Source organism: Mobula hypostoma, chromosome 9 (genome assembly GCF_963921235.1).
Source record: "Mobula hypostoma chromosome 9, sMobHyp1.1, whole genome shotgun sequence".
NCBI lineage: Eukaryota > Metazoa > Chordata > Chondrichthyes > Myliobatiformes > Myliobatidae > Mobula > Mobula hypostoma.
The window spans coordinates 35198945-35223724 of record NC_086105.1 but is presented as its reverse complement, the minus strand read 5'-3'; the positions used below and the strand labels follow the sequence as shown (position 1 = coordinate 35223724).

The window sequence follows — 24780 nt, the reverse complement described above, 5'->3', positions numbered from 1 at the left end:
AATGCTGATGAGAATGCCGTTCCAAATCCGGGGGAGAGCAGCTGCTTGGGGCGCGCTCTGCCTTTTATCGTGCGCTGAATTTTTTTTCGTAACAGTGAAAACACCTTCTGAAAGCGAAAACGGTACTAATGTAGGTCTTTCGTAACAGGTTTCGTAAAGCGAACGTTCGAAAAGCGGGGGACACCTATATTGCTGTACAAGGGGGTCACACCAGTTACTGAAAGCAAAGGTTCACATTTTTTCCAACAAATACATGTAATATTGGATCAGTTTTCTCAATAAATAAATGAACAAGTATAATGTTTTTTTGTCGCAAACAACAGGAATTCTGCAGATGCTGGAAATTCAAGCAACACACATCAAAGTTGCTGGTGAACGCAGCAGGCCAGGCAGCATCTCTAGGAAGAGGTACAGTCGACGATTCAGGCCGAGACCCTTCGTCAGGACTAACTGAAGGAAGAGTTAATAAGAGATTTGAAAACTCCCACTTTCAAGGAGTTTTCAAATCTCTTACTAACTCTTCCTTCAGTTAGTCCTGACGAAGGGTCTCGGCCTGAAACGTCGACTGTACCTCTTCCTAGAGACGCTGCCTGGCCTGCAGCAACTTTGATGTGTGTTACTTAATGTTTTTTTGTTATTTATTTAATTAGGTTCTCTTTATTTAGCTTTAGGACCTGTGAAGATCTGATCACATCTTAGGTCATATTTATGCAAAAATAGAGAAAATTCTACAGAGTTCACAAACTTGCTAGCACCACTGTATATAATTCATCTAACCTAAATTAACCCTATCTGACAATGTTTTGTTTTCCATCAAGTTTTATCACACTGATAAGCTAAATGTTCTTATTCCTTTTAAATATTTAGCATCCACAACTTTTCCTTCAACTAAATTATTTTTAACTTGGTACATCTAGAGGCACACCTGGAATTACTCCCCAAAGCCACTGTCATTCAGTGTTTGCTTGGTGTTACTTTCCTTCCTCCCAGAGCTTTTAACCCTGAAGTTTCCTCACATTGCCTACTTTCCTTACAGTTAACCAAGAGTGCTCCATCTCTTATAGGTCTTGTGTGCACAGTATGTCCTCAGGCTTTTTATAAATCCTTAGTTGATCTAATCAGATATCAGAAACAGCTCCATATTCAAAATGTGTAACTTTAAACTCTTCCTTTTATTTAAATCCTGTCTACAGTCTTCATTAAGCCACTACAATCCTCAATTTGCTGCTTTAGATTTTTTCCCGTTTCTTAGAAACCTGCCATTTGCCTTGCCCCATACAACTCCTATCACCCAATACCATTTTCTGTTTGCTTCCTCGGTTTTTTTTGTCAACTTCCTGCCATCTCTACTGTCTGTTCTGCCCCTGATTCCTCTTGTTGGACTCTTTTTTTTTCCCCCAGTGATATGCCTGAGCAGCATGAAATGCTATCCGCTCCAATTCCTCCATCGGCACTTTCCCTCAGGCCTCTCACAGATCAATCATTCTTCTTGGTGCAATGGCTGTTCTGCTTGACCTCAACTTCTTTTTGCTGGCTGCCATTTAATAAGTTAAATTAATCCATCAATCAATTAATCAATTTGCAATTGTGCCTCTTTTAGCCTCCTGTTCAGTGAAACTCAGCAGAAGATCCTGAGACCATTCTCAAATTCTCACAGCTCTTGCTTCAAGTAACACAGAATGCTGGAGGAATTCAGCAGGTCAGGCAGCTTCTATGGGAAGAATAAAATTGACATTTATTCCTCTGTATAGATGCTGACTGATATGCTGACTTCCTTCAGCATTTTGTGTATATTACTCTGGATTTCCAGCATCTATTACAGAATCTCATGTTTATTATTTCACATTTCAAGTTGGGTCTTCTGCTTCGATCTATTCTCTCTCCATAATTAGTTCCCCGTACTATATCTTTTTTTCTCTTGTATGCCTGTCCACAGCCCCTTGATTCTTTTTGTCTCTTGCCTACACTAATGGTAATTTTCACTAGTCTTTAGGACATGGCTACATATCCACATAGTCATGGAGAACAAATAGATGCCATGCGATGTGCAAGACATTTACTTTATCAATTGCACCAACTGTTACCTTCAGACTTTCTTTGAAATAACAGCAATGTATTCACTGTTTTCTGGACCTTTGATTCATTTGTAGTCAGACAATTTAAAATGAAATCTGAATCAGAGTGATTTTCTTTGCCTTTATTAATACAGACTTTTAGTAACTAATAATCCTTGTGTATTTTTAACTTAAATTCTGTGGTATAAATATATAAATTTAGTTTAATTATCATAGTCTGTTAAAAGCATTTATCTTGTATGCTGCATTTATCCCATTATCGTGCATTCTCATTAGCTTCCGGAATTCTGGAGCTCAACTTCAAAGTCCTTCTGTTGTTCTGGACAACTTTGTAACCTGTCATTTATTCTTCATTGCTTTGCCTTGCTTCTCTTTGAATGTGTTATTACATCTGAGAATTGAATTCCATTTGTCAATTTTGCGCCCCACTAGACCAGTGCATTGAAAGCCTCCTACAGCTTAAAAGTTTCATTTCGCTCCCATTGAATACACTGAGTTTTGGTACAATGGACAAATTCTTTATTGTATTTGCTACATTTGAGTCCAAATCATTTACTTTCACCTTGAAAATTAAACTACTTAGTACTGAGCTTGGACAAAGCATACAAAAATTTCTCACTCACAAAAAGTTCTATCAGTTTTGCCCTTTACTGGTATTGACTCAATTTTTATATTAAATGTAACTACCTTGGACTACATGGGCTTTTACTTTTCTGTAGCTCAGCATATCAATTGATTGTTTAGAAGAAATTTTTGACATTTGAATGGAAATGTGCACTAACAAAAAAATTTATTAACATATGGGCATGTTTATCTAAATATAGAATAAAGCCAGTTTCTCACATGAAAAAAGTATGCCTAACCACATTGTCTAATGTTCAAGGTCAGGGCAATCTAGAGTACATTATGAAGTCAATAAATACAAATTGATTATCAAGAATCATAATTCTTTTAGCAGAGAGATACATCCAATTAGGCCAACTTTTTGGAAGTATCCACTCATTTAAGCTAAATGCAACTAAATAAAATTTAAGTTCCAATTTTCACTTGCCTTGTAGTTTATTCAATGTCAGTGAAGGTTGATGATTGTGTGTGTAAAAAAAAAGACATCAATGGTGCCCTCTTGTGGCTTGCTCAAAAACACAAGCGTATCTATCAAAGGGTGCATGATTTGATGGCAATTAAACCTCATTACCTCCATTTTTCTGATCAGTGACAAAATATTCATGTCCACTGCATGGATATAATTTGATTGAATTGTATATAATTTGATAGTGTAATGTAATTTTCCTCTGCAAACCTTTTTTCAGTACTTTTAAATTGTTGAATTAGTAACAAATGCATGACCATACTTTTATTTACTTATAATCTTGGTTTGAGTCCAGCAGACTTACCCATAATGGCTGCAAAAGTAGTACTTGTGCACCATCTGGCAGATTCAACATGGAGTATGTGAACCCACAGTACAAAGTCAGCCAAAATTTACATCAAGTAGACAATTTTATTCTTGGAGGTGCAAAATTAACTACTTTGGTTCTGAGGAAATCTGCAAAGTTTTTTCTTGTAAAGCATGGAACAAAAGAAGCTTTTTTTTGGCTTTCTGATATTTCAAAATGATGTAAAAAGAGTACTGTACCTTTGTCTGCAGAATCTTCGTTAAGGCACTTCTTAAAACATGCCTCTTTAATTTAGCCTTGAATGTCTGTAAGGTTTTTTTGAGGGTGTTCAAGTGAAACAATTTGAACTGAAATAAATGTAGGTCACTGGAATGAATTTAAATCCAGAATTGAAGATGCTAGTTAGTGTTAATGGTATATTGTGTGGCATGCATTCAACAAAACAATGCAAATGCCAGATATGGTTCCAAAGTAATTTCTCAATATTTGCAATATGTCCTTTCTACTTGTACATGAACTGCTATGTATTCGTCCATACAGAGGTTTTCTCATGAGGTGTTATTATACAAGATTAAGATACCATCAAAGTACTGCTTAATCAGTGCATGGGCACACTTGGTCTGTAATTCTGACATTGAAGAACTAAATTAAGAAACATAATATTTGTTTGGCTTATTTAGTGTAGCAATCAGATTTCAATATCTTCTCCACTTTCATTTCAGCTACTTAAAAAGGTTTAAGGTGATGAAAATCAAAGTACTTCGAAGCTGGTGCCGTCAAATCTTGAAGGGACTCCATTTTCTTCATACTCGTACCCCACCTATCATCCACAGAGATTTGAAGTGTGACAACATCTTCATTACAGGCCCTACTGGATCAGTTAAAGTTGGTGATCTTGGCCTTGCTACATTAAAAAGGGCATCATTTGCAAAAAGTGTAATAGGTAAGTTGACAAATTAGGCAATGTTTTGTTTTTTTAATTAAAGAATTTTGCAATATGATAACAAAAGCAAAATTGGTTTAGTGAATAACTTTGATAAAGGTGACTGCATTGTTTAAAAATCAGGAAATTAGACTTATTCATCCACTTTATAAATGTTCTGAAAGATAGCTGTGGATAAACTCAAACTATCTCAGGGTGTTATGTTCTGCAGCATATTTTTGGTCTGGTTACCCCGGTGAGCCCTCTTTACTCAATTTTCTGTATTCCAAGTGTTCTCAACTGTAGGACATCTACTTTCCCCAGCTGCAGTAGACGTAAGCATACTGCAGTTGAACGGTAAGTGCTATAAAGAAAGCTGTGGTGAGTTGCCTTTCTGATGATTCGTAGATCAAGATTATTGAAAGCTTAAATTTGTGTTCATACAGCAATTTTCATTTGCAAGGCAACTTAGTTTCTGTCAAATGTAAGGAGCATAATTGCTATAGTCCATCTTAACAGTTTTTCTCGAAGTATGCTGGTGGGTTTCATTTCAGTTTTTGGAAACTGAATAATCTGCAAATGAAACATGGGCATATTTTAAGGGAATTGTTCATGTTACACCTTGCAATTTAAGTAAGTTACCAACAATATTGAAAGTAAGAATTCTAGTGAGTGGTGTATATATAAAAACAAAAGCAAGTTACACTCTGAATTGGCCACTTCATTGTTTTAAAAGAAGCAGAAGAAGGAAGTAAGTATTCTGTATGTGATGTCATTGTACCACGGACTTTTAAATTTAAAATATTTATTTTCTGGATTAGTGGCTCCAGCATACTCATTCTAGCAACTCTCAATTAGGTCATCTTGGTTCAGTCGTCCATTCTGGATGCCTTGCAGATGAAAATTTTTGTGTTGTTTTATTGCTGAGTAACTGAGAAGGGCTCTCCTTCGCCTCCACTTTGTCTTCCCCCACAGATCATCATCTTCATCATCGTCTTCCATCGGTGAGTACCGACAGCCTCTACTCACTGAGTCTGTTAGAGACTGAAACATTCTTTTAATTTAAGGTACCCCTGAGTTCATGGCTCCTGAGATGTATGAAGAAAAATATGACGAATCTGTTGATGTTTACGCTTTTGGGATGTGTATGCTAGAGATGGCAACGTCAGAATATCCATACTCGGAATGTCAGAATGCTGCTCAGATCTATCGTAGAGTAACTAGTGTAAGTACATGATCAGTTTGTAGTGATTTGACTAGCGCTCAATGCTGTATTTAATCTTTTAATTACTTTGGCACTTTATGATTAAATGGTAGTCTGAATTAAGGACAATAATACACTATTGATGAATACTGCTGAATTGTTTGCAATTTTAATCACTAATGTGGGAAAAAAAATATACCTTGTCATTGATTATGGTGTTCCACTCTGAATTTGTTCCTTTTGTAAAGAACAGCATTTGTATTAGATATATTCTGAAATAACTTAAGTACTTAGTTTTAATTTCAAATATTACATTGAGTTGTTGAATTGAGTTGAAATTTCAAGGTGTGGTAGGTAATGAAAGTAAGTAGACGAGTCTTGTGTATTCCACATAATGATCAAACGTATTGGCACCAATGACATACATAGGAGAAATCAGGTGCTCCTGAAGAGTAAATATAGGGAGTTAGGTAGAAAAATGAAAAGCCGGACCTCAAGAGTAGTAATTTCTGGATTGCTGGCTGTGCTATGCACTAATGAGGGTAAGAATAAGGCGATTTGGCAGGTGAATGTGTGGCTGAGGAATTGGTGCAACGGGCAGGGTTTCAGATTTCTTGATCATTGGATCTCTTCTAGGGAAGATATGACCTGTACAGAAAGGGTGGGTTTCACCTGAGTCCTTGCGGGCAGATTTGCCATAGCTGTTGGGGAGGGTTTAAACTAATTTGGCAGGGGGATGGGAACTGGAGTGAAGGGGTTGAGGATGGAGCAGTTGGTATGCAAGTCGATTGATTGTGTAGTGAGATTGTGAAGAAGGACAGGCAGATTAGGGCAAAATTGCAGTTGGTGGGATGAATTGATGTATAACATGGGGGAGAATTGAAAGGGCAAATACAGGATTGAAGGTGTTATATTTGATTGTGTGCAGTAAATGGAATGTGGCAGATTAGCTGCACTACAAGTCGAGATTGGTAGGTACGATGTTGTGAGCGTCACTGAGTTGTGGCTGAAAGAAGATTTATAGTTGGGAGTTTAACATCCAAGGATACACATTGTATTGAAAGGACAGGCAGGTAGGTAGAGGGGGAGCAGTGTCTCTATTGGTAAAAAAAAATGAAATCAAATCCTTAGAGGTGACATAGGATTGAAAGATGTAGAATTCCTGTGGGTACAGTTAAGAAACTCTGAAGACCCTAATAGAAGTTATATTCAGGCCTCTGAACAGTAGGCAGGATGTGGGATACAAATTACAATGTGAGGTAGAAAAGGCATGTAAAAGGGCAACGTTACAAAAGTCATGGCGGATTTCAATATGCAGCTAGATTGGGAAAATCAAGTTGGTACTGGATCCCAAGAGGAACATTGTAGAATGCCTACAAGATGTTTTTAATAGCAGTTTATGGTTGAGCCCACTAGAGAAAAGGCAATTCTGGATTGGGTGTGTAATGAACCAGTTTGGACTAGGGAGTTTAAGGTAAAGGAACCGATGAGAGATAGTTATCATAAAATGGCAGAATTCACCCTGCAGTTTGACGGAGTAGATAGTCAGTTGTATCAGTATTATAGTGGAGTAAAGGGAATTACAGAGGCATGAGATGGGACTGGCCAAAATTGATTGGAAGGGGACACAGCAGGGACAATGGTAGAACAGCAATGGCTGGAGTTTCTGGGTGTAATTTGGAAGGCACAAGATAGATGCATCCTAAAGATGAAGAAGTATTCTAAAGGGAGGATCAAGCCCTGTGACTGATAAGAGAAGTCAAAGACAGCAAAAAAGGAAAGAGGACTTAAAATATAGCAAAAATTAGTGAGAAGTTAGAGAATTGGGAGCCTTTTGAAAAAACCAATAGAAGGCATGGAAGAAGCCAGGAGCAAAAAGTTGAAATATGAAGATAAGCTGGCCAATAAAATAAAACCAAAAGTATCAGAAGGTTTTTTCAGAAATATAAAGAGTAAAGAGGTGGGAATAGGAATTGGACTGTTGAAAACTAATGCTGGAGAGGTAGTAATAGGGGCAAAGAGATGGCAGGTAACTTAACAAGTATTTTGCGTTAGTCTTCACTGTGAAAGGTACTTTGCAGTATGTTAGAAATTCGAGTGCCAGGGCAGAAGTCAGTGTAGTTGCTATTACTAAGAAGGCTTTTGGGAAATTGAAAAGTCTGTAGCGAGATAAATCATCTCGACCCAAGTGGACTACACCCCAGGGTTCTGAAGGAGTTAGCTGAAGAGATTGTGCAGGCATAAGTAATGATCTTTTAAGAATCACTAGATGTTGGAAAGGTTCAGGAGAAATGGAAAATTGCAGATTTCACTCTATTTTTCAGGAGGGAAGGGAGCCAGAAGAAAGGAAATTATAGGCCAGTTAGCTTGATTTCAATGGTTGAGAACATGTTGGAGACTATTATTAAGGATGAGGTTTTTGTGTACTTGGAGGCACATTTATAAAATAGCTCAAAGTCAGCGCAGTTTTCTTAAGGGGGAATCTTGCGTGACAAATCTGTTGGAATTCTTTAAGGAATTAATCGGCAGGATAGACATGGGAGAGTCAGTGGATGTTGTTTACTTGGATTTTCAGAAGGCCTTTGACAAGGTGCTGCACATGAGGTTGCTTAACTAGATAAGAGCTCATGGTATTAAGGAAAGATACTAGCACTGATCGAAAATTAGCTGACTCGACAGGAAGTAAAGAGTACGATAAAGGAAACCTTTTCTGGTTGGATGCTGGTGGCAAGTGGTGTTCCTCAAGGACCTGTGTTGGGACTAGTTCTTCTTGCGTTATATATTAGTGATTTGGATGATGGGATTGATGGCTTTGTGGACGATATGAGGATGGGTAGAGGGGCAGGTAGTGTTGAGGAAATAGGGAGTTTGCAGAAGGACTTGAACAAACAAATTGGGAGAATGGGCAAAGAAGTGGCAGATGGAATGCACTGTTGGGAAGTATATGGTCATGCACTTTGGTAAAAGGAATAAACACGTAGACTATTTTCTCAATGGAGAAAATTCAAAAATCAGAGGTGCAGAGGGACTTGAGAGTCCTTGTGAAGGATTCTTTAAGCATTAGCTTGCAGGTTGAGTAAGTGGGGAGGAATGCAAATGCAGTGTTAGCATTCATTTCAAGAGGACTAGAATATAAGAGCAAGGATGTAATTGAGGCTTTATAAGACATTGGTCAAACCACACAGTGTTGTGAGCAATTTTGGGCTCTTTATCTAAGAAAAGATGCCCCGGTGTTGGAGAGGATCCAGAGGAGGTTCACGAGAATGATTCCGGGAATGAAAGGGGTAACATATGAGGAGTGTTTGATGGCTCTGTGCCTGTACTTGCTGGAGTTTAGAAGGTCAGAGGTGGTGGGGGTGGTGAATTTTGAAAGATCCAGATAGAGTGGATGTGGAGAGGATGTTTCCTTCAGTGGGTAAGTCCATTTACTGATGCTACAGCCTTAGAATAGAGGGACATGCATTTAGAACAGGAGGAGGAATTTCTTTAATCAGAGGTGGTGAATCTGTGGCATTCATTGCCACAGACTGCTGTGGAGGCCAAGTTGTTGAGTATATTTAAGTGGAAGATGATAGCTTCTTGATTAGTCAGATCCTCAAAGGTTATGGGGAGAAGACAGGAGAATGAGGTTAGAGGGATAATAAATCAGCCATGATGGAATAGTAGAACAGACATGATTGGTGGAATGGCCTAATTCTCCTCCTACGTCTTATGGTCTTAACATAATGGCAAATTGCTTGCTTGTTTTCTGAATTAGACTATGACCTTATATGGGAATGATTGCAATGGAGGGAAATTAAAAGCAGAATCTTTGAAGCACTTGTTTTTTTTCCCCTTGCATTAATGAATACATTCCAGAGCAAAAGACAAGTTTCTGAACGTAGAAATGTTTCTTGTTTGGCAAGCTTCTAAGCAGTTCGTCAGGCTTATTCTAAACTTGGTCTTCATTATATCAAGCCTGCGGGATTATAAATTGAATGATTTTGTAACCTGCATAATAATCCTGTCTTGTGTTTTCTACCAAGCAAATTAGGTTTGAATTTACTTTCTTCTAGTGTTACAAATTATCTGAGTGGTGTTCTCAAGTTCTAATCTCGCTTAGCATTTTCCTCTTCTGGACATTGCTGGCCATGCCAGTCTGTCCTACCCCAGTTGTCATTGAGAAGATGTTGGTGAGCTCACAGCTTGAACTGCTGCAGTCCTTCTGGTGAAGGTATATGCACAGTGCTGATGGGAAGGGAGTCCTAGAATTTTAGGCCCAGTGACACTGAATAACCGATGATGCACTTCTAAGTACAATTTGTAGAGGAACCTACATTCCCATGGCATTCCTATGCACCTTCTGCCGTTGTCTTTGAAAGTAGAAGCTATGGGTTTGGGAGGTGCTGCGTCAGTTATCATGTAGTGCAATTTCTAGATGGTGCAGATTGTAACCAGGATAATAATGTTGGCTATTTTGTCTTGATTACTGCCAGGCTTCTTTTCTATTCTCTCAAGTGAGTAACGAATAGTCCATCATGCTCAGAAAATTGTTTTGCCACCATATACCAGCCTCTCTGACATGCGCCTATAGTCATATTATTTAATTGGTTTATCTAGTTGAGTTTTTGATGAATGGTGAACCCAGTGATTTTAATGGCAGGACACTGTAAAGGTAAGGCCCTTGAATGTCAACAATAGGTAGCTAGACTCTCTTTTATAAGATTGATCAGTGGCCCAGCCACAATATAAACATCCATCTTGTGCTTCCTTCATTTTATTAATGGCAACTGTGTCTCAAAAGGAGGAAAGAGATTGTGGGAAATGAAGTGGATTAAAATCCTAAGATTTTACCTCCTAATTAAAGTTTTTGGCTCATGATCCTATTCTTTGATTCAGTTTCTGTTTGATCAGGAGTTTGGGATGAATTTCTGTTAAAGATGTTCTAAGTGCAAGTTGAAGTTTTGCCTTGGGGAAACTTCCAAATGTTTTGAGAGTGCTACATTTGTTAGTCATCTTGGTCTTGTGCCAATTTTACTAAACGCTGCAGAAAGTTGTAAACTCAGTCAGCCCACCATGGACACTAGCCTCCCCAGCATCCAGGACATCTTCAAGGAGCAATGGCATCATTAAGGACCTTCATCACCCAGGACATGCCCTCTTCTCATTGCTACCATTAGGGAGGAAATGCAGGAGCCTGAAGGCACATACTCAACAATTCAGGAGCCACTTCTTTCCCTCTCCCACCAGATTTTCTGAATGGACATTGAACCCATGTACTATTTTTTTTGCACTACTTATTAGTTTAATTTTTTACTAATTAAAAACTGAAGTGCAGCCAATGTGTGTGTATATATGTTATAGCAGTAATGTATGCAATACACTGCTGCATAATAGCAAATTTCACGACATATGCCAGTGATATTAAATGTGATTCTGCTTCTGAAAAGGGTCTCCCTTCCATTGTCCCAGAATTGATAACTCCCTCCATATGCAGTTTTCCACTGTGACCAGTTTTCAGACTTGATTGTGACTTGTGTACAGCACAGGACCTGCTTTTGTGTCGGCAGACTGCTGTATATGAAAAGCAGTTTTGGCAGCCGCTCATGTCTCATTCTTGCTTGTCCCCTTCTCCTCAGATTTCCTAGCTAGCCAGCTGTCAGAGGTTTGGTATGTTTGCAAGTCTCTTTATTAGCCATTAATAGTAAATAACACTTGAATTGTATTATGAGAAATACTACATTTTTCAAGTTTAAAATACTAGAAGTCCTACTCACAAAATAAAAAAAGCTAAATAAAATGTTATTTCCCAGGAGATGATAAATCACATTCATGTGAATGGAGATTGCTGTGCTAAGGCAGGTTTAATTAGTGCATTAGGCAGATTTAATTAGGGAAAGGTTAGATTGATCTTGGAGTAGGTTAAAAGGTTGGCACAACATTGTGGGCTGAAGGGCTAGTACTGTGCTGTAATGTTCTATGTTCTATACTATACTTAATGTATTTTTTGTTTATTCCCTTGCCTTTCTTAATATTAATGAATCAACCCACTTCTTAAGGAGCAAGTAAAGTCAGGGTAAAAGTAAAGAATGGCATCTTTGTTCTATTAGATGTAATATGTTCCATTAACCATCTATCTGAAGTTAGTTAATTCCCTGCTTGTTTACTGTTATCTTTCTTGTCTCATCTTCATGGTTCAAATCTCACTATTTGTTCCCTTAACATTTAATGTAGTGAGGAAAGTGCAATGGGAAAAAGCTGAGAAATATGTCTGAGATGAGAGATAAAATGAATGACTGTTAGGATTGAGGAGTGATGGGTTAGGAATTGTTTCTGAGAGAGGGAAGGATTCTAATATAGTGGTAGTTGTGGGAAGTGATACAGGCACTGAAAAGTTCGCGGCTTGTTCAGGAGATGGCTTCTGAAAGTTGCTTCCACCATTCTTTGTAATCTAATATCCATTAAATGACAATGTATAAGCATTTTTTAATTTCACTTGTCGATTGTCTTACTCACACCTGTGTATCTTTCTGCATTTCATATGATCTTTGTGTATGATTCATGCGAACAAATGTGGTTGGGTTAACCGGCCCTTCACTCCATTTTGGCATGGAGGATTGCACATCAATTCAACACCACGAGCTATTTCATATTTTGAGCCTTGTGTAGCAGTATTCCTGTATTGAATTCCTGTCTTGCATTACAACACTGGTGCAATATTAAAGCTTACCTCTTAATTTGTTTTGTTGATTACTTGATGCGTCCAGTTTCTCCATGATTAATTCCATGGTTCTCTGAATTCACAGCAGATGCAATCTTTTAAATGGTGTCACCGCAGATTTTCACCGTGTTTTATTTAAAAGTTGATTTTTTGAAACTGCGGTCTGTTAAGTACAAAAGAGCTTGCATTCTGTTGTCTCCCATTAACCTGTGCATGACATCAGTAAACCTTCATCAATATGCAGGTTCAATTGTTTTGAGCCTGGAGGTGGTTGTGGGAAAGAATGTAAATCTGAGAACGTTTAGAAATCGTTAAAAGAAACAGAGATTTTAATCTTATGCTGGCATTAAATCTGTATGAGGCGTGAAGTGGCATGTGTGGTTGGTTTATTGCTCTGAGTGTTCTTATTTTATTGAGGGCTAAGTGAAGATTTGAGTTGTGTAATCAAATAATGTTTGTCAATTTTACTGTAGAATCAAATGTAGATCTTAGATAATAGATTCTTGGGTTGATATACCCATTTTGTTTTATTGATGTACAAAATATGGGGAAGTAAAGGAATCATGTTGAAAATTTTAATTGGACAGAAATTTAAAATTATGTGATCTTTTGGGGGTGGGAATAGAGCTACATAATCCCTTGTGTAGGGATTCTAAAATGCTTCTAAATTTTAGATGACTTAATTGGCTTTTAAGGATGTACCTCATTTCCATGCGTCTCTAGAGATCAGTAGTAAAGGTCCCTCCCTCTCCTTTTGAGTGAGTTTTCCTAAAGAACAACTTGAAACAGCTTAAAGCTTGAACTCTCAAAACTTCAGCATCTCTCATTGTTAAATTATTTTTCTATCACAAACTGCCAACAAGACAATGTGTTATTGATAGTCTGTGATAAATAGTATTTTAAAGTTCAAGGTAAATTTATTATCAAAGTACATATATGTCACCATATATAACCCTGAGATTCATTTTCTTGGGGGCATGCTCAATAAATCCATAATGAAATAATAACCATAATAGAATCAGTTGGCTGCACCAACTGTGCGTTCAACCAGTGTGCAAAGGACAACGGACTGTGCAAATACAAAAAGATGATAATAAATAAGCAATAAATATCAAGTACATGAGGTGAAGTCCTTGAAAATGAGTCCTTAGGTTGTGGAAACATTTCAATGATGGGGCAAGTGAAGTTGAGTAAAGTTACTCTCTCTGGTCCAGGACCCTGATGGTTGAGGGGTGATAACTGTTTCTGAATCTGGTGGTGTTTGTCCTGAGGCTCATGTACCACCTTCCAGATGGTAGCAGCAAAGGTACAGGAGAGTCAGGACTTGCATTAATTAAGAATTTTATTAAGAATCACTTTTACCAAATTATTTGAGGATTTCTGTTGTGTTTTCTAAGGGATTTGAAATCCAGCTGGAAGCTGACTTTGGCCAAAGTGAAAATGAAAATAATAGAAATCCATTGTACACAAGTAATAGTAAAACATACTTCATTTCAAATGAATTTTGTTTAATAATCTTTAAACTTTAAAACTTGTAAGGAAAGTATTCAGCTCTGTACAATACATTAAAAGATTGACTTGTGTATATTTCTTATCCGTCACAATTGATTTGTGAAATCTTTTATTTATCAAAGCTGGACACTAATGTTAATGGTATTTTAATTTTCAAAATGCATAAGGAACTCAGCAGGTCCTGTAGCATCTATGGGAATGGACAACAGTTGAGGTTTTGGGCTCAGACCCTTCAGAACTGGAAAGGAAGAGGGAAGATGCCAGAATAAAAGGGGTGGGGGAGGAGAAGAAGTGTTTTTTTCAATACTGCTGTCTGTTCCAAAAGCCTTTTATTGAAGGAAGGCTCCATGAATATACAACTAACCAGAAGGTTAAGTGACAAAACAGATTTGTCCTGACAAACATAAGAAAACCTGCAGATGCTGGAAGTCCAAAGCAACACACACAAAATGCTAGAGGAACTCAGCAGGTCAAGCAGCAGCTGTGGAAAAGAGTAAACATTTGACATTTTGGGCTGAGACTTCATCAGGCAGATTTGTTCTGAACTGTGTCTTAATGGCATGGATACTTCTTTACCAATGTGCTCATCGCAGGAACATTTATCTATTGACTTGCCCTATGTAGTTTCAATGGGACAGTGAATGTCCCACACCCACATGATTGGTTTCACTAACCACAAAGTATCAATTAGAAGTTAAATTGTGTGGAGGTTTTATGTCCTGAAGACTGGTTCTCATTTTAGTAAATACATAATTATGCTATCCTTAATGTTCTGATCTGATTAATCTCCCAAAGTACTTTTCCTGAAAATCAAAAAATAAAATTGTTGAATCTGGAAATCTGAAATGTAAACAGAAAATAGTGAAAAAACTCGACATCTGGGAAAAGAGAAAAAGATTTAACATATTTAGTAAATAAAAGCTTTGGTCAAAAATGGAGAAGTGAGGAAATAATTTTACTTTGATAGGGGTGGATAAGACAATGGGGATATCTCTGAGGGTGTGGCCAGAATGGTTTTGGAGCAGCCTGTTTAATAGATGTAAGGTGAGATTCTGTTTCACAGTTTATGTTGAGTCCTGTGCATGAGACCAGAGGTCAGAATGGGATGGAGAACGAAAATGCGATTTGTTGACTCAGCAGAAGTACTCTGTAAAGTTGCCTCACTGTCTTAGATTTCCTCACCGTAGAGAAAACCACATCATGAGCACTGAATACAATGTACAGGGGAGAAATGTTGTTACATCACATGTTACATTTCGGGCAGTCGCATGAGAGAGCTTAGAAAATGGAAGGGTTGGTGGGTGGAAAAAATGGACCGGGGTTCACCAAGGGAACTGTACTGTCAAAGAAGTGAGAGGGGAAGGTGGGGAGGATTGATGGTGGAAATTTATTTGTTGAATGTGGAAAATGGTGGGATTAAGCGGGAAAGCCAGCAGAGCTCTGCATTTCCTGTGGCCCAGAGAGGGCATTTGAAAGCAGAACTACAGGAAATTGATGAATTGGATTTATTATCACTGGCATATGATATGCAAGTTATTTTGTAGCTGCAGTACAAAGGCAGAAATCTATAAACTAAACAATGAATAGGGCAAAGTGTCATAGAGTCATTCATGGCTTCATGGACCATTCAAAATCTATTGGCAAAAGTGGAAAAAAATTCCTTAATCATTGGGTATGGATCTTCAGGCCATTTATAATCTCCTCTCTGATGATGCTAATGAAGAGAGGACATATCCTAGATGGCGAGGGTCCTTAATGATGGATACATCCTACTGAGGCACTGCCTTTTGAAGATTTCCTCTGGTGGGGAGGGTTCTGCCTGTGATGGAACTGGTTGAGTCTACACCCATCTTAAGCAGCTCTCGGTTCTGTGTAATGGAGGCTGTTTACCAGGTTGTGATGCAAGCAGTCAGAGTGTTCTCCACCGTTTATCTGGAAACTTGCAGGTGTATTTGGTGACGTACCAGATCTCCTCAAACTCCTAATGTTGCGGGTGTGACTTTTTCATGATTGCATCTCTGTATGTTACCCAGGTTAGATCCTCTGAGATGCTGACACCCAGGAACTTAAAGCTGCTTGCTGTTTCCACTGTTGATCCCTAAGTGAGGACTGGTGTGTGTTCTTCCGTCTTTCCCTTCTTGAAGTCCACAATCAGTTCTATTTTTTGTTGTGTTGGGAGTGAGGTTGCTGTTGAGATATGATTTGTGAACTTTGGTGGTACCTATATCTAAAGGGATACATGATGGAGATGGAGTAACTGGGAAAATGGAATGAAGTTCTTGAATGAATCAGGGTGTGAGGTAGTAAAGTCAAGGTGGGCTTGTAATGGAAACATTTTAAATGTCCAGCATCTGGGGTGTTTTTTTCTCAATAAGAACAGAAAGTACCAGAAACACTGAAGGAGAGGAAGCATTTATGGAGAGATAAACACATAAAGTTTTCACATCCTTTGTCAGAACAGACTGGAGACTGGCTACCAGGAATGTTAGTTGTTTCTCTTTCCACTTCTTATAATAATATTGATTAATAATCTGTCTCCTGAGAGAGACAGAAATCCAGAATGACTCTGAGGTCAACAACTTGAAAGTGACCAGGAAGGGCATTAGCAGCAAAAAATAACGTTTTTGAATTTTTCATTCATTCAGGAATGTTTTGAGGGAGAAGTTCTGAGAAGGATCAAAACAGAATTTGTTCAGTCTATCTCCTGATAAGCAAGTGCTACCATAGCTAATATTTCTCCTTTGTTTCATTTTGGAGCATTCTGTGCTGAAAATATTAAAAAATGCATATTAGGCTATGTTACATTGTCTATTGTCTGTCAGCAATCCAGGATCAATTTTGTTAATTGGATCAGGTACCATATGTACAGTACTGTGCAAAAGTCTTGGGGGGGTGTGTGTGTGTATATGTATATAATATAGATAGAGTTAGGGTGCTTAAGATGTTTGCACAGTACTGTACTTTGCAACATGGAATGGAGAGCGAGTTTGTAAATCTTGCGGTAGCAAAGGATGTTGGGAATGGCGAGGTTGGAGGTGTGTGGGACAGGTGGCAGAGAAGAAATGCCAGGGGCAGGAGGTGCAGACACACCCAGCCCTGAGACACCACACAAGGTTATTTGATTCTAAACAATTGATTTATTGACTATTACGGAATGATTTCTAGTGCTTCCCACTACCTCCCTTTCTTTTCCCCCGTTTCCCAACCATGATTCCCCTCTCCCTGCCCCCTTCGCACTTTAGGTCCACTATAGAGACCCATATCAGAATTGGGTTTATCATCACTCACATGTGAAATTACTTTTTTTTGTGGCAGCAGTACAATGTAATAGATAAAATTACCAGTGTTGAATTAGCCCAATGTTGAATTGACTTTATTTCTTCCATCCTTCACATACATGAGGAGTAAAAATCTTTACGTTATGTCTCCGTCTAAATGTGCAATGTGCAATCATAGTAATTTATAATCATTTATAATAAATAGAACAGTCAATGTAATACAGAGTACACTCAGATCAGTGTGAGTTCATCAGTTCTTCCTGGTGGAAGAAGCTGTCCTGGAGCCAGTTGGTCCTGGCTTTTATGCTGCGGTACAGTTTCCCTGATGGTAGCAGCTGGAATAGATTGTGGTTGGGGTGACTCGGGTCCCTAATGAACCTACAGGCCCTTTTTACACACCTGTTCTTGTAAATGTCCTGAATCATGGGAAATTCACAACTACAGATGTGCTGGGCTGTCCGCACCACTCTCTGCAGAGTCTTGTGTTTGAGGGAGGTATAGTTCCCATACCAGGCAGTGATGCAGCCAGTCAGGATGTTCTCAATTGTGCCCCTGTAGAATGTTATTGGGATTTGGGGGTCCATACCAAACTTCCTCAACCATCTGAGGTGAAAGAGGCGCTATTGTGCTGCCTTCACCACACAGCTGGTGTGTATAGACCACATGAGGTCCTCGGTGATGTGGATGCTGAGGAACCTGAAGCTGTTTACCCTCTCAGCTGCAGATCCATTGATGTCAAAAGAGGTTAGCCCGTCTCCATTTCTCCTGTAATCCACAGCCAGCTCCTTTGTTTTTGCGACATTGAGGGGGAGGTTGTTTTCTTGAACCACTGTGTCAGAGAGATGACTTCTTCCCTGTAGGCCACCTCATTATTGTTTGAGATGAGGCCAATCAATGTAGTGTTGTCAGCAAATTTAATTAGCAGATTAGAGCTGTGGGTGGCGATACAGTCATGGGTATATTGGGAGTAAAGGAGGGGACTCAGTACGCAGCCCTGAGGGACTCCTGTATTGAGAGTCAGAGGGTGGAGGTGAGGGAGCCCACTCTTACAGCCTGCTGGCGATCTGACAGGAAGCCCAGGATCCAGCTGTCAGTCCTGTGCCAAAGTCTTAGGCACCCTAGCTGTGTATATATGCCCAAGTCTTCTGCACAATACTGTATGTTAACTTGTGATGCTTAATTTCATGGTTTAGGGAATGTGTTTGATTCCTTTCCACAGTAGAGCTCATGGTATCTCATGGCAACCTGCCTTTCACCACCACCACCTTCTGCTTTCCCCAGTCACATCCCCTTGTACAGGAGAAAAGAGTTGGGTAGGAAAAGCAGCATTTTTTTTGTATTGCTTTCTGTTGGCATAAAATGATGTATTTTTTATAATTAACATTTAAAAGTATTTGACCCTTTATTTTCAGCTTTGCTCATTAGGTGCAGTGTAGTCCAGGAAAAGTACTGGAAAAACTGCCACACAATATAGAAAAATATGTCTTGCGCTTACTGACTTAAATACAAAATCAGTTACTAATTGTATTTGCTTTTTATGGTTTTCATGACTAATCTTGTCGTTGGTTTTGTTTTCAGCTAAGGTTTTACATTCAAATGGGCAGTTTTTCCAAGTGTAGATATGTACCAAGCCAGTATAAGTATGAAGAGACTGTTAGGTTATAAAATTTATGACTGGTCCTAATGGAGCAGTTTTATGCAAGTTTTTTTTAACTTTCCCAGAAATGGCTTCAGGTGGGTATAGTTATGTGTCACAAGGAAACATTTCGCAGTAATAAAGTGAAAAACCACACAGTTTAAAAAAGGTTACAGAAAATATATGCTGTTATAAGTTTGTTTTTTTTTCCCCAAATAGCCTGCTAGAATAACAAGTTGTAGTGTCATTACTCTGTTCTTTCTTTACAATGGACTTGTGAAGGTGACCATGGTTAAAACACAAATTGTTTGTTCAATAGTGCATGACTTGGCTTCCATGTGTGACTTGTATCATCAGTTTGAAAATGGGGAACTGATCACTTGATAACATCTTCAGAACTAGTTTTTAAAAGGGTTACCAGTTTAGGGTAATTTTTGTAATGTCCCAAATTATTTTTATAGACAGATTCATTTCAGCCTTTTCCCATTTGGGTTATGGCAACTGGAGTTGAGGTTTGGTCTTTTCAATCAATTTTTATTTTTCCTATCAGTAATTACTTTGCTTGAAATGTATTATAATTGATTTCTTATAATAAGCTGTGAAATTAAGGGAATAATTAACTGTGCATCTGACGTTCAGGGCAACATTATCATATCATATTTACACTAATGTAAGAAGTAAGTAGCTTGCATCTATATGATGGCCTGTTTTTTAAAACAAAATCCCCAAAATGTTTGAAGAACATTTCACCTCAGATGGTTGAAGAAGTTTGGTATGGGCACCCAAATCCCAAGAACTTCCTACAGGGGCACAATTGAGAGTATCCTGACTGGCTGCATCACTGCTTGGTATGGGAACTGTACTTCCTTCAATCACAGGACTCTGCAGAATTGTGCATACAGCCCAGGGCATCTGTAGATATGATATTCCCACTATTGAGGACACTTTACGAAGACAGGTGTGTAGAAAGGGACCGAAAGATCATTGGGGACCTGAGTCCCCCAACCTCAAACTTTTCCAGCTGCTACCATCCGGGGAATGGTACCGCAGCATAAAAGCTGGGACCAACAAGCTCTGGGACAGTTTCTTCCACCAGGCCATCAGACTGATTAATTTATGCTGATACAGTTGTATTTCTATATTATAGTGACTGACCTGTTGTACGTCTATTTATAAATTACTATAAATTTCACATTACACATTTAGACGAAAGCGTAACGTAAAGATTTTTACTCACGTATATGAAGGATGTAAGAAATAAAGTCAATTCGATTCAAATGAGGGCATCCTGTTTAGTTCCTACTAGAAAATACATATTTCAGATTCTATTTGCCTTCCCAGATGCCTGTTCAGTATGGACGTTTGCTGTGCAACCATTGTATGCTTCTGTGTTCAAATTCACAGCTAGTCATCACCGAAAATACTTGTTCCTTTTAGTTGTGGACATGATTAGTATTTCATTGTTAGTAAAGGAAATATACGTATCCAATAGCATGTCCAGTTTTTCATGCCTATAAATATGCACATTGGTATTACATCAGATTATTGGCATAAATTAGTATTAATATAACTACAATTTTTAAATGAAGTCTTGTAGCTTCACTGCATAAATAATAAAAGTATATTTTGAACACATTTCCAGTTTCTGCTGGTTTGAAACTAAATAGATATAACAACAAACATAAAAAACAGTCCTGATAAAGGGTCTCAGCCCAAAATGTTGACTTGTTATTCCTCTCCACAGAAACTGTCTGACCTGTTGCTATTAATAGTTTGATGTTAAATGCAGAGGCCCTGCAACCATTTTTTTTTTGAAATGCTGGTGAGCACTTAAATAATAAAAGGACACATAACTATTCACCATTGCCTATATATGTGCATTTTTTTAGGCTGTTATTTATTGTGTTCAATGTTTTTCCTGCTGAGTGTTGTGAGCATGCTATGTTGCCACTGGAATGTGCAGCGATGTTTGCTGGCTAACCCTAGCACATCCCTATCTGTATTGGTTGTTAACACAAATTACGCATTTCATTGTGTTTTGATGTACATGTGATAAATCTGAATCTATTTTTTAGATCCTGATACTATGTGACAGTAAATCATTTGTTCGTAAATAGTGTGTTACAGTTATTAAAATCAGCCAACATTCAAAATTGACAGGAAAATGAAGACAAGCTAGCTTCTTGAGTACTTTCCATGCTTATGTTCACCCAAGCATAGTAAACTTGACTGAACACTTGGCTTCCCACCTAATGAAGGTATGTATTTGAAAACAAAAGGAAAAACTGCAGATATTATTTCCTCTTCCATTGCCACCAACACTTGCTCCCTTCACATTGAATCTTCCCATTAAAATGCAGGCAATGCATCACCTGCAGTTTTACCCCTTTCCTTGACTACCAGCCAGTGACTCAAACACTCCTTCTTGGAAGATAGCTGTTTACTTCCACATTTTTGAATTTGTGTAGTGCATTCTTGTTCCATGTTGGCAGATTTTAATAATGCAAGTTGAGTGCCCCTTATCCGAAATGCTTGGGTCCGGAAATGTTCTGGATTTTGGAATATATAACGAGATAGCTTGGGATTGCCTTCATTTCTGCTTCTGAATTTATGTGCAACTAGTAAGCAGTCTTGGTCTTGCACTTGTTCATCACATATGTACTTAATGGTAAAAATTATTACGTACCATTAATATAATGTGAAAATATAAAATTTTGAAAATTAGAATGTGTGCAGTGTAATAAAAGCAGTACAGCAGCATTGGGAGAATACTTGAATCAGTTGTTGAACAACAACTAACAATGGCAAGCTTTCAGTCTCCACCTACAATGCCATGTTTTGATTAAAAAGTTACAGTACACTGTATTTGTATCTTTTTTTAGGTTTTATGTATAGTATAAAAACAGCCAGCATTGTAGACTTGTTCTGGTGTTAGATTTTCATCAGTGATGCTTTAAAAATTTAATTGCATTTGCATAAAATATAAAAACAATCAGCATCGTAGACTTGTTCTGGTGCTAGATTTTCGTGATCGGCAGACACTTTAAGAATTTAATGCTGTGCCTTTTCTTAAATTTCTGCAACCAGCCTGCCGAGTATTCACAACTGCCTTCAATGCTTAGTTGGTCATGATAGATCTTTGCTTGTTTCATGATCAGCATACCGTTAAGTGGCATGTGCTCACTCCAATACTGACGATACAAAATCAATCTTCATTTTTCACTTTATTTTTCATTAACTTCAGAGGTTTTTGGATTTTTGAATTTGGATAAGGGGTACTCGACCTGTAATACTACGCTGTTTATGATCAAGCTGTTTTATGTTATCAGAATACATAGGTGTACTCAGTAATTTTCTTATTGATCACCTTTGCCTTCGTCTTTCTTACCTTTATCATCCAGTTTTAACGTTAACTTTCCCCAAACCTGCAGTCATTCTGTTCTAATCATCTGTAGATTGTATCCAATTTTATTTGACGGTGCTCCTATGATGTGTTCTGGGACATTCTATTAGATTAAGAACATGTATGTAAGCTTTTGATATTGTTAAGCTTCAAAGTTGAACAGAGGCAAGATTTTTAAAATTCCATTCTGTTCATAGAATTTGACACATGAAATTTTATTTCACTTATTTTTACCTAGTGTATGTGTTATTCAGTTTTTAAACAATGAAGTACAGTGATTCCTTGATTACAAAAAATTAATTTAGTGGACATATATGTCACCATATACATCCCTGAGTTCATTTTCTTGCGGGTATACTCAATAAGTCCAATAATCACAATAGAATCAATGAAAGGTTGCATCAGCAGGGTGGACAACCAGTGTGCAAAAGACAACAAACTGCAAATATAAAAATTAAGAAGAAAGTAGGAGATAATAACAAGTAAGCAATAAATATCAAGAACATTGAGATGGAGTCTTTGAAAGTGAGTCCATAGTTTGTGGGAACAGTTCAGTGATGAGGCAAATGAGGTTGAGTGAAGTTATCTCCTCTGGTTCAGGAGCTTTATGGTTGAGGGGTAATTATTGTTCCTGAACCTGGTGGTGTGAGTCCAGTACCACCTTCCTGATGGCAGCAGTGAGAAGAGAGCATGTCCTGGGTGGTGGAGGTCCCTGATGATCGATGCTGCTTTTCTGCGACAACTCTTCATGCAGATGTGCTTAATGGTGTGGAAGGTTTTACCCATGATAGACTGGGTTGTATCCACTACTTTTTGTAGGATTTTCCGTTCAAGGGCATTGGTGTTTCCATAGCAGGTTGTGATGCAGCAAGTCAATATACTCTCCATGATAATCAATAGAAGTTGGTCGGAGTCGCAGATGTCCTGTTGGATTTTGCATTCTTGTTTATTAGGGTGCAAAATAGTTTCATAGTTCAAGATTTATACCAAAGAGTCATGGAACTGGAGCAGAACTTTTACATGTCCACAAGTCAAGGAGTATTCTTTCTGCCAGGGATAATTCAGGATTAAACAGAATAACAACCTTTAAAGAATAAGAGAAAATAAATTTGATTGTTCAAAATAAAGTGATTTGTTAATTACCCTTTTTTCCCTGAGCATTATTTTCACTCTCCTTTTAGTAGAAATTATAACAGGTTATCGTCTCCCTGTTGACTCTTGGAAATAAAAGCAGGATACATTTCAGGGAACTTTTTAACTGATATCCTTGTGAAAAGTTGAAAGACTTTGTGACTCGGGGTTAAGTTTGGCCTAAAGGTGTTATGCACTTGACATGCTAATGCCATTTGGTCATATGACTAACCTTAAAGGAGTTGTAAAGTCATTTAGTTGGGTGAGCAGTGGAATTTATTCTGCTTGCTGCTGCAAGTGTAAGGAGGTAGACATTCACTTTTAAGTTGTCTCTTGCTGGTGTGAAGAACTGGCATATAAGATTTGAGTAAAATAAATGTGAAATCAAGGCATCTACAAACTGCCAGATACTGCTTTTCTGCAGTCGGTGTTTAAAATGCCTTGTTTGATTTATTAGACTTTATTGGAAATTCTCAGATGGATTCTGAGAATAGAGAACGATCCCCAGTGTTTTTTATAATCAACTCCCATTGTTGCTGCTGTTCCCATCAAAATGACTATGTCCATGTAAATGAGGTAAGTAAAAATTATATTTCTGGTTTAATGTTGGTTTTAATCCTCCTTGTTAAAACTCTTAAACATAAACCTTTGTTGTTGTGGTATAGTTTGAGGTCAAATGGTTGTGTCATAATTATTCTCAAATGCTTCCATCTACGTGACATTTTTTTGGAAACTGTGAACACTTGTTTATAAACCATCTTCTTTTAATGAGTCAGTAACACACATTTTTTTTTCAACCATTTTCCTCCATTTTAGTAATTTTTGGGGGAGAACAAGCCCCAGATTCAGGTTTAACAGACTTGTCCTTCAAACATTTTTAAGAAGTGCATAATAGTGCCATTTGATTAAGTAGAAGAGATTTATTTGCACTTGAGTATGCTATGATTGCAATATGCTAGTATTGCACATTTGCAAATTTAGTATCTTGTTACCGAAGAATATGTTTTTAAAGATTTGCTGTTTTAAAGAGTTCTGCAGTCTTTACTTAGAAGAGGGTAAAACCTCTGGCAGGTTTTAGTTAATATTATTTAATTAATTTAAAAATTTGCCTCCTCTGCTGAATCTCTGTATATGAATTGACTCCCTACCTGATGTTGACTTGCAATACTATTTTGTCAACTAGGATGGGTAATAAATACCATGTTGGTGACATCCTAGAAAATTTTTAGCACTTACTATTTGATAAAGCAAGTGTTGATATTAAAGTGGTTAGAAACACTCGCTTCTTTTAAAAATTTGATTTAGTTGATCTTTCATCAGTTTTTAATTGAATTAATAGCATGAAAATTATTTTCATCAGTTCATTTCAAATGGCATGTAAAGATGAATTTCAGACAGTAAGAGCAGTTGGGACTTCAGGGACTGTTTTGCAGTGTTGGAAATTCTTTGCTTAAGGAATGAAACAAGCAAAAGTGCTTTTTTCTAAGAGATGTGTTTGCACCCTTAGGCATACCTCCTTCCA

At 37.8% G+C, this 24780-nt stretch overlaps 1 protein-coding gene and 1 long non-coding RNA gene across 8 annotated transcripts in view; one reads left to right on the top strand and one right to left on the bottom strand.

Moving 5' to 3' along the window:
- LOC134351636 (uncharacterized) overlaps positions 1-13632 on the bottom strand; it is a 161432-nt gene extending 147800 nt beyond the window's left edge. For both annotated transcript variants that reach the window (XR_010019209.1, XR_010019210.1), the window contains exon 1: positions 12308-13632. This is a non-coding gene — a long non-coding RNA (uncharacterized LOC134351636). The remainder of the gene's footprint in view (positions 1-12307) is intronic.
- The window catches only part of wnk1b (WNK lysine deficient protein kinase 1b), a 163568-nt gene that overhangs the window by 34538 nt on the left and 104250 nt on the right, over positions 1-24780 (top strand). For all 6 annotated transcript variants that reach the window (XM_063058052.1, XM_063058053.1, XM_063058057.1 and 3 more), the window contains exons 3-4: positions 4195-4415; positions 5462-5619. In XM_063058052.1, coding sequence (XP_062914122.1) covers positions 4195-4415; positions 5462-5619 — 379 coding nt within the window. The remainder of the gene's footprint in view (positions 1-4194; positions 4416-5461; positions 5620-24780) is intronic.